General features: G+C 44.5%; 1 protein-coding gene across 1 annotated transcript in view; it reads right to left on the reverse strand.

Annotated features, from left to right (window-relative positions):
* Cpxm2 (carboxypeptidase X, M14 family member 2) overlaps positions 1-17,949 on the reverse strand; it is a 111,357-nt gene that overhangs the window by 55,071 nt on the left and 38,337 nt on the right. Inside the window, exon 4 of the mRNA XM_051145448.1 lies at positions 8,788-8,927. Coding sequence (XP_051001405.1) covers positions 8,788-8,927 — 140 coding nt within the window. The remainder of the gene's footprint in view (positions 1-8,787; positions 8,928-17,949) is intronic.

Below are 17,949 nucleotides of genomic sequence, written 5' to 3' on the forward strand. Positions count from 1 at the left end.
ATACACGAAGAAAGTCAAGTGAGGACACAGAGAGACTGGGATTGGTTTCCAAAGGTGACAGAAAAAAGCAAATCAGTCTGACTCTTCCACCAGAGAGGGCCCCGAGTGCTCAGGCCCTGAGGCAGCAGTATGCTTCAGGTATCTGGGAAGAAAAAAAAAAAAAAAAAAGAAAGAAAGAAAGAAAGAAAGAAAGAAAGAAAGAAAGAAAGAAAGAAAGAAAGAAAAGGAAAAAGAAAAAACACCAATGAAACTTCTGGTCTATGTGTAGAGTGAGTGAAGTGAAGTAATCACACATGGGCAGTGGGAGTTAGTCCAACAGGGCCTTGTGGGACAGAACATCAGCTCATCAGATGTGATCATTAATCCTGATGATCAACTTGATAGAACCCAAAGTAGCCTAGGAGACAAGCCTGTGCAATCCTAACGGGGAGTTATCTAGATTAGGTTAACTGAGGTGAGAAGAGCCATCTTACATGGGGGTGGCAGCATTCCATGGACTGGGGTCTTAGACTGCATAAACAAGACCATGCCTGACCTCCTGTTGCTCTCTCTTCCCCCACCAGGATGGGCAGTATGCTTGAACTACAAAAGACCTTTCCTTTCTTAAGTTGCCTCTGGTTTTGTCACAGCAATAAAAACAAGTATCTGCTGCAGAGAGGTCTTTCCCACCAAAAAAAAAAAAACAAAAGTGAGAGGAGGCCAGGCTATCAGCAGTCACCCAGAGGGCTGTCCAAGGCACAAAGACCTTGAAAAAACACAGGGTGAAGTTTCTATCTTAAAGCCAGCTCTACAGTTGCTCTGCTTCAGACATGTCACCATCCAAGAGCTCATTCCTCAGGCACCGACACCCAGAAACCCATGTAGGATGCGTGGGAGGCATCCGTGAAATCTGTTTGGTTTTAAACAGCTACCTCTGCATAGGTAAAACAGACAGAGCGCTGGGTGAAGAAAAGATGGCCTCGCCTTGAACTTGAACTTGACAGTGTTTTCATTAAAACCCTTCAAGATCATGCCAACTTCTCCTGTTCAGAAACTGACAGTTCTCCAAGAAACTAGAAAGGAGTATAGAAATTCTCTCCCCAGGACCCCACAGGCACCTGACATCTCATTTCCCCATTAAGCAAGGGCAAGACACGGCATGATAGATTCTGAAAACATACCACCCTCTTTTCCTCCTGAAGAGACAGGTGAGGATTGATGAAGCCTCCCACAGCTCTTCCCTTCTGGCACCTCCAGGCTCCCTTCCTCCTTCTTGAGGGCTGAACCCTAGTGTCTCCTCCCTCTGATCCCTGGCAAACTGTCCTGTGCATCCCACAGCCATTGAGTGGGGGTAAGATGACAGCGATTAAGGATGGGTCCCCAGAAGTGCAGAAATCCAGGTACTAGTGGAGGAAGAGAGAGGCACCAGCACACAGCACTATGGAAACGAGACCCTGAGCAGGTGTTGGGGTTTCAGGTCTCTCCTGCCCCATTGGAACTCATCTTATTCTGGTCACTCTTTAACTGCCCTGTCCCTTTTCCTTCTTCTGTGACCATACTGCCCTTTAGTTGTCCCCTCAACTCTCCTTGTCCATCTTACCCCTAACACCCTTTGTTAGCAGGGAGCATAGAAGTATCCAGCATTGAGGTTCAGGATTCCCCACTCTGTCCTTTCCTCTGATCACTCCCTAAGCCACTGCTCCTTGGGATTGTCGTCCCCAGACAAGCCTCTACCATTTCTCAAGCCTGACATCCCTCAAGGACCCCTTGAACCTGACCTCTGACTCTAACCCCTATACTATTAACATTGGATCCCAATTTCCCAGCTGTGCTAGCAGTGCCCCAGTGCCCTTGAGCTCCTGCAGTGGAGCTGCCATCGGCTCCACCACTCCCTGTACACAAACCACCAAGACATCCCAAGGAATAGAGAGAAGTCTGTAGGTTCCCAGCACCCACTAAGCCCTCTCTGAGACTGGATGGAAAAACTCCCTATGCTTTTACCCAACATTGATCTTGCATTTTCTAAGTTTCTGTCCATAAACCTGTCCTCACCCACTCTGTAGAGAACCCATCCCCAAAACAGTAAAGCCAGTTGCTCCTTCACATGGATCCTCTCAGGAAACCTTCCTCCCTTCTGAGGTGATCTCTCTATCTCTTTGTCAGCCTCATAGCATCCCAGAACCCTTTGTGCACCGGTGTATCTCTCTGTCACAAATCCTACTCATGTCAAGTACAGCAATAAAGGAAATAATAACTTGTCTTTGTCATCCTACTTTCTTGTGACTTCAGTATTTCACATTTCTCAAAGAAGCTAGTGTCCTGAATCTCTGCTAAGACATCCCACTCCAAATGCCATGCTAACTTCTTGGGGCTGTGCCCAACCATGTCAAATGTTTGTATTCTTGGGCACAACGCCTAGCTTATGACTAGAGTTCTATTTGTCTTGCTAAGCATCCTGACTACTTGTTCCAAACTCAGCCAACTGGTCAACCTTCTTTAGGCCTCTTCATCCCCTCCACACAACACCTGACAAACACAAACCCAGTGCTCAAATTACTGCCTTACTTTAAAAAGAAAAACAGATGGTTTTCCCTATTAAACAGTTAAAGTGCAAAACATTTGGTTTTTAAAAATTGTCTGCATTTCTTCCAAGTCCTTAGAAGCACTGACTCACCTCAAGCAGAGTAATTAACTTTTCAGTCATCGTGCTGGTTACAATTGCAACACTCATATGTCTAATATACTTTCTGTCATTAGGGAAATGAAAGACTGGTTTGTATTGGGGCACTAACATTCCACTAAATGGCAACGCAGTGAAGAATGATAATTTATATTGAGGAAAAATATAAATTACTCAAAATCATTACAATTATATTTTATAACTTCCAGATAGCACAAATTAGTTGAAAGAATTATTAAACCTGAAATTGCAGACTTTGTCATCAGCTTGACTGTGAATTACTGGGGGATGTAGCAGCCATGCCTCAGGACCTCAGGGAAGCACCCTCATTCCTGTCACAGGGCTAACAGGAGCTCCACCCACCTCAGGTCAGTTCAGCTTCTGCCCTTTCTTGAAGCCCCCACAGCATACTGGAGCCTCCCACAAGACTGTTCTCTAAAGGTGGGACAAATTCTTACATTTACCACCTTACCCGTAGTACAGAGCACTCAATAAATGCCATATGAATTAACTAATAAATACACAGATAACACCGGAAACAAATGATACTACAGATGTTCATTTTAAAATACCAAGTATGGCAGTCCTATAAAGAAAGGCATTTTGAAAAGTATTTTCCTACTATTTAAACAACTTTTGTGTATTAGCATACAAAGTATTAGGTTTCATTATGGCATTTTTCAAATTATTTTTGTTGTTGTTGATTCTTTTTTGGCCCTCACTATAATATTCTTAAATATACATTTGTAAAGTTCTTTTTAACACATAGCAAGAAGCTGGATCTTTTGATTATTTGGTTGGCTGGCTAGCCGGTTTGGTTTTGTTTTCATTTTGGGGACAAGGTACCATATAGTCCAGGATGGTTCAGCTCAGTAGGTAGGCTCTAAACTCTCTTGTCTCCACTCTCTGAGTGCTCAGATAACAGGTGTGAGCCCGCGCACCCAGTTTTTACCGCACTGTTGGGGATCCAACACAAGGCTTCCTTCACACTAGGCAAGCACTCTACCAAATTAGCCACCTCCCTTTGTGCAAAAAGCTGTTTTAAACAGCAACATCTTGGCAAACCCTAAGATCTGGCAACTCCTTTCTTCTCTGGGTCTAAAATCTTGCCCACCCAAGTGCAACACTCACACTTGATTGGAAAAGGCAAACTCTGTTGCCAGCTCTAGCTCTGCTTGTTTTTGTCTGAATCCCATGTTGGCCTAGGATCTAGGGAACAGCAGTTGGCATGTGGGGAAGTGGGTAGACTATAACCTGTACCGGGCATGTCATGTAGCCAGAGTGCCTAATACAGACACTTGAGGATTCTGTCCGAAAGGGGGATCTGTGACAGGAAGAATGGAGAAGCAGGCAGGCAATACTCCTTCCTCCGAAACTACACAGAGTGGTCTCACCTGCTAATCATTTCCAAATGCTTCCAAAAAATATTGCATTTGGGAGAAGGACCCATGGCTAAAAATAGAACTAGAAATATACTACTCTAGATAAACCCAGAGAATAAGTAGAAAATCCCTATCTATTAAGCGTTTACTGTGTGCTGTTTAAGTTTTAAATATCCTAATGTAATTGCTTATAACCTCCAACACACACACACACACACACACACACACACACACACACACACACACACACCTGTATGAGATAAAGAGTAGTCAGTCCATTTTAGAGGACAGAAAACTAAGGTCCAAAGAAGGGAGTCTGCACAACCAGCAGGGGCTAGAGACACGCCATGATTTTACAGTGGGAACTGTCCATCTCCAGAAGTCTGCCATACCCCAGCCTTCTCTCTCCTACTTCCCTTTCCATTTCCTCGTTCTACTTTAAATCCCCTCTCAGGCATGTACAGTGACAGGTCAATTAACCCACTATCAGTCAGGGTGAATGAACCTTTGTTGATGTCATGATATTCATTTATTAGGGAGTCATTTTTTGAGCATTGAACAGGTTCCCGGTTCTGGACAGGTTCCCCAAATACCAGGGCATGGCCTCTATCAGCGAGGCTCTCAGTCACTGTTGAAGAGAAAGACAGAAACCTAAAATGTGTCTGTACCAGAAACAATATGCAGCCAAGAGTCAGGGGAGAGAGAAAGGGATGGGTACTGTTATCATTGCAAGTGTTTACGGTGTCTAATGTGGATGCGTTTGTTTGTTTGTCTGCGTTTGTTTTACCCTTCGCAGCAGATCCTACTGCCTTCAGCACTATTCACCCATTGGTGAAAGGAAAGGCCAGGCAGTGAAGAATGTCGCCTTTCCACCCTTCCCACAGTGGAGACAGAACTATTTCAGGAGGGAAGGTACACACACCGAAGCTCGTCAGATTTCTTCATTATCCCTGAGCAATAATTTGACTTGAAATACATTTAGTCATTAAGAGACATCTGACTCTTAGGAGTAATTTTATCACTTGCATCCCTTCTTAAAGAGATGCCATCCTAAGCTACAGAGAGAGAGAGAGTGCTGCACTGTGATTTTTTGCTTATCCTCATATCCCTGGTGTTTGTAGTTTAAATGAAATGGGAACATTGTACTTACTTCACTCTTACTCTCTAGTCCTATAAGAACCCACTGACTTCACCTCTAATGACAGTGGTCAGACAGGTTAATAGCCAAGCGTGATCATCAATTTCCCTGCTCCCATTTCTTATTGATTACCTCACACCAGTCTTTTCTTCCTAACTTCCTATTTTCCCTTGAGCAACTCAGATTCCAATCCCTCCTCCCCCAAAGCCCTTCATAAGGTAAGCAGTAAAAGTGACTGTTATATATAATATGCCATCAAGGAGGGCAAAAGGCATAATACAGAGCAAACATTTGCATGCATGAATATATGCATAAATGCTATTGAAAAGCAAAGTCAATAAAATGTAATTCTTAAAATAGCAAAAAAAAGTAATCAAATGTTGTCAAGCTATATGAAATATCCCAGCTCTGAAAATTATTTACTTGGAGGATATAATTCAAATAAAGGAAAAAGCACAAAATTCTTCTCTCAATATGAACAAGATAACCAGAAATTGGGACAGTGATGGAGGCATGGCTGAGAAAAACACAGGCCATTAAAAATAATCATTATGAAACCTGAGTCACAGCATGAAAATGTTATGGATATATTAAGTCAAAAATAACATAATTCGATATGCAGTATTTAAGAAAAAAATCTGTTGGTATAAAGACAGTGGGATCATGGGTAATGTTTTAAGACACTATTAGATGTTACAATGTTGTCTTTATACTAAAAAAAAAATTACATAGGAAAGCAGGACATGAGTCACTGCCAGACAATTGTCGCCATAGAAGAGTATGGTCATTAGTGATTTAATGCTGTTCATATATTAGGGAGTCATTTGTTGGGCATCGAACAGGTACATGTTCTGGACAGGTTCCCCAAATGCCAGGGCATGGCCTCTAACAGCAAGGATCTCAGTAACTGTTGGGCATGAAGACAGAAACCAATAATAGAGAAACTGAAATGTGTCTGTACCAGAAACAATACAGGGCCAGGGACAATGAAAAGTCGTTAACTGTGAGTGCAGATGTCAAGTCTTAGCCCAGCTGGTTGACCACTTTCAAAATGAAAACTTATCTCTGCAATGGCTAGTGTTAATTGTCAACTTGACAGAATCTAGACACATCTGGGAGATGGGCCTTTGGGCATGCTTCTGGGGGGTTGTCTGGACTATATTAATTGAAGTGGGAAGACCCACCCACTATGGGTGGCACCATTCCCTGCCTGGGATCCTAGACTGTATAAGTGGAGAAAGGGAGCTAGGCAGCAGCTGAGCTCATAACTCTTTGCTTCTTGACTGTGGATACAACGTAATCATCCAGTATACACCAGGAACAACCTTAAAGTCTCATCGTTGGAAATTGAACTACTTGAGAAATAACCAAAACCATGTTATATGGCTATTGTAAATACACACATATGTGACTCTGTCTTGAGAAGCTCACACCCAACACTTGGCCTTTCTCTGAGTACCCCTCTCTAAATCTAAGTGCTTTATGTTAAGCCTATATTTACATCTCTTTCTAATAAACTCCAATTCTACTTTGCGGAGACTCTTGACCTTTGTTTTTCTGCAGAAACAGCATTAATCATGTCTTCACCAGAATAGAAGTCTCTGGAAAGACTCCCTTGGGCTGCTGATAGGTAGCATGCGGAGCTGTATTTCTGGCCCTTGCCCTTCTGACACTGACCGTCTCAACAGCAAGCCACACTCTGATTTTAAATGACTGGTCAATATTGAAAGATGCCAAGAAATGGAACTTTGGACTTCAGTAGCATGAAGAAGCTACCAAAAGGAAGGGGTCTTAATGGAGGCATACAACCACTTCTCTAATGTTGAAGCCTGCATGTCCATGACATCTGCGTGTAGATATAGAGGAAACTGAAGACTTCCCATTTAAATTCAGAAATTGCTAGTGTCCCATTGACCACACTGAGGCCTGCTAAGGCCCCACTGAATGCACAGGACTCAAGCCACTCATTTTCATAACTACTCTGGTGTGTGTGTGTGTGTGTGTGTGTGTGTGTGTGTGTGTGTGTGTGTGTGTTAATGCATCTAGATGTTACAGGATTGTATTTAGGATAAGAATAAATACGCATATTTATGTTTACAAGATACTCGTGCCACAGGATTTCCCATACTGCATTGGTACATGTGCAGCCCTGTGGCTCTACGTCCATCCACCCTGACTTGTCATGATCACCAGCATCCACACCCAGAAGGTGTAATCATCCTGAACCTTAGCTCTTTACTTAACAAATATTAACTTCCCATCGCCATCCTCTTTTCTGTCTCTATGAATCTGATTACTCGAGGTCCTTGTGTGAGCAGAATCACCTGGTATCCACCCTTAGGTTTTGCTGTTGTGGTTGTTTCTGCTACTGCTGTTATTTTGTACTTCGCACTATGCGCCCCCCCCCCCCCCCCGCAAGGTTCATACAGCATGTTCCAGAATGCCCTTCCTCTTTAAGCAGAATGGTACTCCGTAGTAGAAAAACACTGTGAGGCAGATGTTCTCTTCTCTTCTCTTTTCTTCTGCTCCTTGTTTTGAGACAGTCTCCTGTAACTCAACTTGGCCTTGAACTCTTAGCTGTGGTGGACTGAATGAGAGTACCCCCATAGCCTCTGACATTTGCACACTTGGTTCCCAGTAGGTGGTGCTGCTTCCTGGGAAGGTGTAGAAGATGTGACCTTCCGGGAGGAGGTATGGTACTAGACACTGGATTTGAGGTTTCAAAGCCTCACACCATTCTCACTTCAATCTCTCTGCTTTCTGCCTATGGATTAAAATATGGGCTCTCCACTTGATGCTCCAGTTGCCATGCCTCCTGTCTCCCAGCTATGATGGTCCTTTTCCCTTGGAACTGTAAACCCAAGTAAACCCTTTTCTTCTACAAGTTGACTTGGCCTATGTTTTAGCACAGCAATAAAAAAGTAACAAATACAGGAGCTAAAGATGGCCTTGAACTGATCTTCTGCCTGTACCTCTCAGCTTCTGAGATTACAGGAGTGAATTACTTCTCCCAGCTTTACTCAGGCCTGGGGATGGGACCCAGGGATCCACACATGGTAAGCACACATTCTACCAACTGAGCTACATCCGAGCCAAGACGGAGGGTTTGCGAGTTTATCGCCATCTTTCGGGATCATCATCAGACCACCCTTGTTACTGTCCCAGCTCTAACCCCAAACTCAAGTCTGAGAAGTGGCCTCCTTCCCAGGTCTCGAGCTTGTTCATCCCTCACTTATAGCACATCTCAAGTGGCCACCTGTCTGGGAAACCACCAAGGCTTCTAGTCCTTTTTCCTAAGTCTCGATGGGTCTTCCTCTCACCTCCCAAGACCCACTGCTTGAGTCCCTTGGGCTGAGTATAACCCACCTGTCCAGATATCAGTATCTTGTCAGGATCTAAGATAGTAGCCACCTGCCTCAGGGCTTAACTATGACTGTCCCTTTGTCCACTTCACCCTCCCTTCCCGGTAGACCCTGCTCTGTCCCTGCAGAGGGGAAGGTTTGCTTTCGGTCTTGACCACATCCCAGTCACCCATCATCAGATACTGCTCTGCAATTTCCACTCAAATGCTAAATGGAAGTGGCAGGCAGAGGTCCAGCCTCACTTACAGCCAGAGAGAGTTCCTTCCTTGCGTAATGACCCCCGTGAACTTGGTGAGGCGCCGGGCGTCCACTTCGATCCACTGATGCAGGTCGTTCCTGCCCGCACACCAAGCCCCATCATAGAAGTCGTTTTCATTGATGCCTGCCTGAAAAGAAGAAATTAGTGTTCAGAAAGTCCTCGGATTGAAGATGACTACAACAGATCTTTTCTTCATACTGGGAAGAAGAGAGAACAAGAGAAGGAAATGAGGAAGGGAAAGAAGAAACACCACTCCGCACCATGAACTCCTTTATTCTAAACTGGGAGGGAGTTGTCGAGTATTGACAAGTTGGGAGTATCTTGGTATGGCATGTTGTCTTCTTGGCGTGTGTGAAAGACTAAATGTATTGAGCTCCTATTACTTGCTTATTTAATAGTCACGAAACCGAGCTCCTATATATACTCAGCACGGTCAGCTTGGCAAGGCCTGGAACCAACTACTAGACAAAACTCAGGTGAGGAATTTTCAGATTGGGTTTACTGGGACCAGAAGATTCACCCTGAATGTGGGCAGTGCCATTTCTGGCTTAGGGTCCCAGACAGAATGGAAAGGGAAAAGTATGGAGCACCAGAATTCATCACTCCCTTCTTCCTGACTGTGGACCTGCTGCCTCACACTCCTGCCACCGTGCCTTCCCACCTTGATGGACTGAACCCTCAAACTGTGGGACAAAATAAACCCTTTCTTCTTTAAGTTGGCTTTGTCAGGTATTTTGCCCCAGCAATGAGGAAAGTAGCTCATGTGCTCGCCCACACACCAGGTGCTGAGGAACCTCACCACCCAGGCAGCAGGAAATACATGGCAAGCAGAACTGGAGCAAGATGAGGCAGGTGCTATTCAGGGACTCCGAGCAAACTGCCATGGGAGCATTTAAGGACAGTTCGACTGAGTTCCTGAGATCATAAAGAGACTCCCCCAAAGACAAGAGCAGCATGGAGCTGGCCCCCAAATGTGAATACTGACTAGTGAATATCTGTCCACAACTGTTTAACTTGCTTGGTGTGTTCATTATTACTCACTAATATGAATAAAACATTTTGTATTTGCATTTCGAAGGTAGGTCAAATTTTCGCTCTGAAAAATTCCCTGCATTCTCACTATTTAAAGAGATGATTCCTTGACATATTTTTTTTTAAATTGAAGACTTTTGAATCAGGCGAAGCCTTCCAGTTTACTAAGACTAAGTCTTCATGAGTTTTGCTTTATTTTTATGTGACTACTTTCTATAGCTACAGCCAGATGAGAGAAAGTAAGAATCTTAGCATGACAGGTCATCTCGGGCTGAAGAGACAGTTCAGTAATTAGAAGTACCAGTTGCTCTTGCAGAGGACCAAATTGGTTTCCCACAACCCTGGTTAGGTAACCTACAACTTCCTGTAACTCTTGCTCGGAAGGATCTGATGCCTTCTTCTGGCTTCCTCAAGGACCTACAGCCATGTGCACATGTCATCCACAGGCACATACATAAACAAGAATAGAATTAATCTTTTAAAAAGAATAATAAATAGGTGAGCCCATCATCTCTGTCTCTCCCATCCTCTTTATCACTGAGTACTTTTGAGTGAACTTGAGGGACAGTCTGGCTTTTAATGAGCAAAGGAACATGAAGCTCAAGGTATAGCTATGTACACTCCTGGGCCAAAAGTCCTATGAGCAGAACCCTACACCCATCACCACATGAGTCAGTACAGCTGTCTTACTTAGGGTTTCTACCATTATAATAAAACACCATGACCAAAAACAAGTTGGGGAAGAAAGAGTTCACTTCAGCTTACAGCTCTCGGGTCACACTCCATCACTGAGGGAAGTCAGGGCAGGAAGTCAAGGCAGGAACCTGGAGGCAGGCACCGACGCAGCGGTCATGAAGGAGTGCTGCTTACTGGTATGCATCTCATAGCTGGCTCGGCTCAATCTCTTGTACAACTCAGGCTGACCTGCCCATAGTTGATGGCATCCTCAGTAGGCTGGGCTATTCTACATTAATTGTTAATGGACAAAATGCCCTACATGTTTCCCTACAGGCTAATCTCCGGAAGGGATGTTCTCTGTTAAGATTTCCTCTTCGCAGATGTGTCTAGGTTTGTGACAAGCTGACAAAAACCAGCCATCAGGGCAGCCTCCTGTCAGGACCAAACTTGGTCTACACATCCTGAGTGATTCTCAACACCACCTTCAGTGACCTCTTAGGGAAACAGCAGACTATGGACAACACACCATCTTCAATGAGCACTGCCACCTCAAGTGGAGGTCAGTTCAGAAACTTCTAGTCAGTCCTCCTTAGAAAGCAAGCTTTAAACTAGCCAAGGTATCAAGGTCCAGGCGGCCTTGGTGACATCTGCCTGGTGGTTCCTATGTAGGATCTGTTTCCTAAAATCATCAGGAAAAGTTTGTGCTTCACTGTGTTTCCAGTGGCTCCAGGTACTGATGTAGGTTAAGCCTTAAGAAACCTGGTGCCTGCCGCAGAGCATGTCAGCTTCTAGCTCCTAGCTCCGACAGACAGCAGGGAGGCGAGATGCCAGCCTGCGGGCTATAATTATACAGTCACTTCCTCTCTACAGTGGAAGGCAATTATCCTCCTAATGACAGAGATTTGCAGCCCATTAATGACCTACAATGTCACAACTTGTGCCCTCTCAAGGAACCAGAACACTCACTTACGTTTTTGTTGTGGTCTCCCTGTTCTCGTAAAAGCAGTAGAGACTAGAGACTGCCGTGTAGAGTGCCGCCGTTCATGCAGTAGCTCAACCTGCACTGAAGCTCGGCTGTGCAGCAAGTGTAAAGTATAAGAGGTAAAAGGCGCAGGCACCTCATCCCCAAACACTAGTGCAGACTGAAGGCTGAAGTCCACACCTGGCACTGTGGTGACAAACGCCACACAGATGCTGACAGAAAAAGCGCTCCAAGGACACACCAGAGGCCCTGAGTCCCAGCTGGTATACCAAGATTTGTATACATGTTCCTAGCCTTGGTTTTCAGGTGTCTGTCAGTGTGGAGGCGATAATCCTTTCTCCCTCAGTGTCTGTCACCAAGTGTGGGTTCAAATAACGGGCATTCACTCAGGGCTGAGGAAATGGCTCAGTTAGTAAAGTATAAGGGCCTGAGTCCCATCCCCAGCAGCCATGTAGGAGCTGAGCATGGTGTGCGTGTATGTAACTCTAGTTTTAGGGTAGAGGTGGAGGCAGGCAGATCCCTGGAAAACAATGGCCATCCCAATTAGACAATTAGTCAATTCTGGGTTCAGTGAGAGACTCTGTCTTTAAATGTAATGTGGAGAATGGTAGAAGACACCCACCCAGTTAACTACTGGCCTCTACACACACACACACACACACACACACACACACACACACACACACACACACACAAACACACATACATTCCACAAACACACACATACCCCACAAATGCATGCACACATATATATACACACACACACACACGCACACACACAGAGACACACCCACACCCACAAATGCATGCACACACACATGCACACGCACACGCACACACACGTCAAAACAAAACAGTGCTCCATAACTAATATTGTCAGAAGATGTAAAGAAGGAAGATTCTGGCTAGCACTGACAACAGGTAGAAATGTCAGTGCTTTATGAAGTCTTTCAGGGTTTACAGGCTCCAATAAATTGTGTCACTCCTCCAGTTCTCTGCTATCCCCTTTTTATCCAACTTTAAACGTCCAGGAAATCACTATGAACTCAAAAGAAAGGAGATTCATGATCTAAGGTTCTCAACAGGAGTCCACACTACCCTTCTAAAGGTAATATGGCAATGTCTGGTGTCACGGGGCTGTTACGTCTAGGGAAAAGATGTTACTCAGCACCTACAATGCACAGAACACTGCTACACACAGAGCTGTCTGAGTCAAGTGAAGCCACAGACCTTGAACTCTGGTCTAAGACAAGGCTAGTGAGCACTAAGTGGCTGGTGGCTTAGGTGCCCACACTGTAGAACCCTAGGCTCTCTGGCTGCTTCTCCCTAGCATCAACTGACTAGGGCTTGGAATTGCATTTAAAGTGCCTAGCTCTACCAGCCTAGAGATGTTGCTACTGCTGCCAGTCTCGGTTCATTCTAGGCACAGCAGCCAGTCAATTAAATAGAGCTGGTGGAGATGACTCACTAGGAAATTACAGCTATCTCTGCAAAATCAATTAGGAATTTCAAAAGCAAGCATCCAGAGAGGTCACCAAATTATTCCACAGGGCAGTAAACAGCGTTAGTGAAATGCCCCCGAGAAAGCAGAAAATGAGAATATCCATCCCTGTGTTTAAGATGCCAAGGAGAGCTGACAAGAGGGCTGGGGGGGGGGGGCACGGGGTAAAGGCACCTGCCCCCAAGCCTGATGACCCAAGTTTCATCTCCAGTCCCAACACTGTAAAGGTGAAAAAAAAACCCTGACTCCTATAAGTTGTCCTCTGATATTATTTTTACCTCCCTGTGCATGAACTAATAAATGTAACTTTAAAAATAAAGCTAAAAAAAAGAAGTTGGGGATACATTTTGAAATTTTCTCGTTTGAAATCATTGAAATAAAAGATTTGATTCCTTCAAGGATGAGCCAATCCTGAAAATACCATTAACACGGTGTGATTCTTTCGACTATGACAGAAAATAGGCAGAGAACTAACATAATTTTCTCAAGGCAATCAAGTCATATGAGACATTTGCAAGGCTCCCAACAGACTCAATTTCGTGGAGGTTAGACGTGGCTGGAGGTCTGTAACAAAGACACCACCTGGCAGAATCCTCTTAAGATGTCAGTTGCAGCATCTACCTCAAGGTGCTAGACAAAACACCCTGGGTTTCCTTCATCCTTCCCTCAAAAGTCCTCTGAACAAAACAACATACATACAAAACACAGCTTCAGCCTCTGGTAAAATTCAAAGACATTTGTGCTCCTTAGATCACCACACATGGAGACAGAACCAGGGGCAGGGGTCCTTAGTGACAGGTGACAGAAGTACAACTCCCTGTGAGCACCCCACTGAGAACTCAGCCCCAGACAAGTTCGGGTAGGAGTCTTGAAGGTGAGGTGGGCAGGACTGAAGTGGGCCTGAGGAATCAGCTTGGTCCACAGAGGACTGGAAAATTGTTTCCATGAGAAAAAAAAGTCATGAAGCCCTGATATGTGGACCCCAAGGTCCAGGAAGAAAATTGTGACAGGTCTCAGGGAATGTCATCACACAGAGGAGTGAGACAGTCAGCTCCATTCTTCTCTGCCTTGAGCGGGCTAGCGAACATCATGCAGCTAGACTTGGGACCTGTCAAACACCAATGCAAACGCCATAGTGGGCAGAAAGGGGCTTTAGGAAACTGTAATGGATGTCTCTAGAAGGAGACCTCCCCTGCATAAAGCAAGAACAGGAAACAAATGCATAAAAAAAATCAAAGAAAGGCTGGGGAGAGGGTCAGTGAATAAAACATTTGTCAGGCATGCACTGTGACCTGGGTTCCAGCCATAGAACTCCATATAAAAAGCAAGGCATGGTGTTGTGAGGTCGAAACCCCAGCTCTGGAGAGGTGGGGACAGGTGGATCCCAGGCCAGGCTGGATCAATCAGCAAGCCCCAGGGTCAGTGAGAGACCTTGTCTCAGAAAATAAGGTAGAAAGCAGCTGAGGAAGCCATCAGACATTGACCGCGGGCTTCTACATGTATGCACACATGTGTGTGCACACGGATACACACTCGCCTGTGCACACACATGAACAAAAACAAAGAATAAAGAACAAAGACACTGCCAGAATTATCAACAGCAGCATTTACAAAAAAAAAAAAAAATGAAGAGAATATAACTTTAAAAATTGGAATACTCTGAAGATTTCTCCTCCTAGAATTTTAGGCTTTGCCTAACAATCGATCCATTATGATGGAATGAAGCACGCATTTAGATTTATCAGAAATAAAAATATCATCACCCATTTTCAAAACAAAATTGCCTTAAACTTAGGGTCAATTACAGATGAACAAAAAAACTCTGGACCCTGATAGTCTGGCTGCTCCCACCCAAACTAGAAATTTGGCCTAAAAGATTATTCCAGAATGTTAGGTGTCATCATTCAGCTAACAGCTTGCAGATGTGACAAGTCATACACCCAAAAACGCTTTAAAATAGACAGGATGTGAAATATATAAACCCAGGTCTGATCTTTGTCAAGAAATAGACAAAGGTGACAGTTCCATAACTCAGCCAAGGAGGAAAAGGAGGCAGGGACCAGTATTCAGGATGATGGAGAGAAAAAAGTCATCTCTGCACTCAGTCAGTGCACCTGTCACTCCATCTAGGTTTGGCACTCAACCTTGTAAAATAAACTGCTTCGTGCTTGTTACCTTGGATTTCCGCTGCTTGTTATTATGAGTGTGGGGGGTATTGTTTGATCCTCACAACCATCTCCCCCGCAAAAAATTATTACTTGTGCACCGTTTCCATGAAATTACTAGAGAGTGTTGTTAGACAAAAATTGGAAAGCTATCACAGGGCTTGGAGAAGGAGATGAAGCCCGTGGCGCATCAGAGAGCTGCGCTGGGCAGTTACTAGCCCCTTGCCGGCAGCAGCATGATGGGGGCTGAAGGAGAAAGCCTCTAGGTCCAGAGCTTCCACAGAAGGGATTTCAGGCCCCTTCGGGTTCCCAGCGCAGAAGAGAATTCTCAGACTGATGACGTTTCGAGATAGTAGCTGTACAGATGAGTCAGTGAGCAATGCAGGGCTCCTCAAAAGATGTCCCTCAGCATCACAGAAAGCAAAGGCCAGCTAAAAAGGTACTCATAACCTCAGCTCTATGGAAAAGTGTGCAGAAGCTGTTTTGCAGACTCAGCCCTGGCTCAAGGTGGAGGGACCGTCTCAGTAAGGTAAGCAATTCTAAGAAGACAAAGGTCAAGAAATGCATAAAATGAACTTCCATGGCTCATAATTACCATATTTATTGGCTCTGTAGGAAATAACATTTAAATAACCGTAAAAAGGAATACTTTTAATATAGATCTACTTTTTTGAAAAATGGCACACTGAGGCCAGCAAGATGGTTCCGAAGGCTAGTGCTCTGATGTCCTGGGTTTCATACCTGCAACCCTCAGTGAAAGGAGAGAACCAAGCCCCAATAGTTTTCCTCTGACAGCCACACATGACCCAGAGTGTCTGTACACACAAACGTGTGTGTGGGTATGTGTGGGGGTGTGGATAGGTACGCGCCCGTACACAGCAGCATCTAAGGGATAAAAATAAGTTGATAGCCTCATGCCCCATAGCCAGAATTCCAAAGGCATAGCCAAAAGTTTCTAAACCAATACTTATCAATATGTACACATTATTTATTAATACTTAAATTCCTCCCAAAGAGCGTTTAAAAGCATATGAAAATGCTGGTGGCAGCCAGGGGTGGGGTGAAGCTTGGGATGTGTGCTGAGAGAAGCCGGCTTTTCTATTCCTGTTATCACCTCCTCAACAATTAATTTTTCCAACTTGCTTCTGAAACTGATGTTTAAAAGCACAAAAGGTACACACAAGTTGAGTGTAAAAGACTTCCCGGGGCCTCCCCAGCCCTGTCATGTTCCAGAGATGCCCTCCCCTTAGATTTCCTTTCACCTGGCCCTTTCTCCCTGCCTCTCCCTATTCCTCATCTCAACCCAGCTCCCCTCCCTATCTCCTCCCTGACACAGTTCCTTCCTTCTATCCACTTCTAATACCTATTTTATTTCCCCTTCTGGGTGATAGCCAAGCATCCTCCCTTGAGCCCTTGTTGTTACTTAACTTCTTGGGTCTTTGGGGTGTAGAATGGTTATTCTGTACTTTTTGGCTAATATCCAAAGTGAGAACACACTATGTATGTCTTTCATTCAGAATGATCTTTTCTAGTTCCATTTGCCTGTAAATTAATTGCATGATGTCTTTGTTTTTTCATAGCTGAGTAGTATTCTATTGTGTAAATGTAGCACAATTTCTTTATTTATCCTTTGATTGAGGGACATCTAGGTTGTTTCCAGGCTCTGGCTCTTATGAATAAAGCTGCTATGAACATAGTTGGGCAAGTGTTCTTGTGGTATGGTGGAGCATCTTCTGGGTATATGCCCAGGAGTGGTTTAGCTGGGTCTTTAAAAAATTATTTATTTATTACATACACAATGTTCTGCCTCCATATACACCTGCACATCAGAAGAGGATACCAGATTTCATTATAGATGGTTGTGAGCCACCATGTGGTTGCTGGGAATTGAACTCAGGACCTCTGGAAGAGCAGACAGTGCTCTTAACTACTGGACCATCTCTCCAGCCCTTAGCTGGGTCTTGAGGTCTAGTCTCAGTTTTCTGAGAAAGCACCAGATTGACTTCCACAGTGGTTGAACAAGTTTATACTTCCATCAGTAATGGAGGAGTGTTCCCCTTGCTCCACATCTTCACCAGCATATTTGGTCACTTGAGTTTTTGATCTTAGCCATTCTTATGGGTTTTAAGATGGAATCTCAGAGAGGTTTTGGTTTGCATTTCCCTGATGACTAAAGATGTTGAACATTTCTTTAAATGCTTCTCAGCCATTCAATATTCCTCTGTTGAGAATTCTCTGTTTGGCTCCCCAAACCCCATTTTTAATTGGGTTATTTGTTTTGTTGGTGTCTGATTTTTGCCTGAAATGGCCACCTCCTACAGCCAGGCAGGACTCCCAGTGGAGGGATAAGCACACCAACTCACCCACTAAACTTTCAACCCAAAATCTGTCCTGTCTACAAGATATGCAAGGACAAAGATGGAGCAAATATTGAGGGAATGGCCAACCAAAGACTAGCCCTACTTGACACCCATTCCGTGGGAGAGAACCAATCCCTGACACTATTAATGTTATTTTGCTATGCTTGCAGACAGGAGCCTAGATAACTCCTCTGAGAGGCTTCACTCAGCAGCTGATGGAAACAGATGCAGAGACCCACAGCCAAACATTAGACAGAGCTCAGGGAGTCCTATGGAAGAAGAGTTGGGGAAATGATTGAGGGAGCTGGAGAGGGTCAAGGACTCCACAAGAAGATCTACAGAGTCAACTAACTTGGGCCCATGGGGGCTCACAGAGACTGAGCCACCAAGCAAAAAACATGAATGGACTGGTCCTAGTCCCCCTGTACATA

Source organism: Acomys russatus, chromosome 5 (assembly GCF_903995435.1).
Source record: "Acomys russatus chromosome 5, mAcoRus1.1, whole genome shotgun sequence".
In the NCBI taxonomy this organism is placed as follows: Eukaryota; Metazoa; Chordata; class Mammalia; order Rodentia; family Muridae; genus Acomys; species Acomys russatus.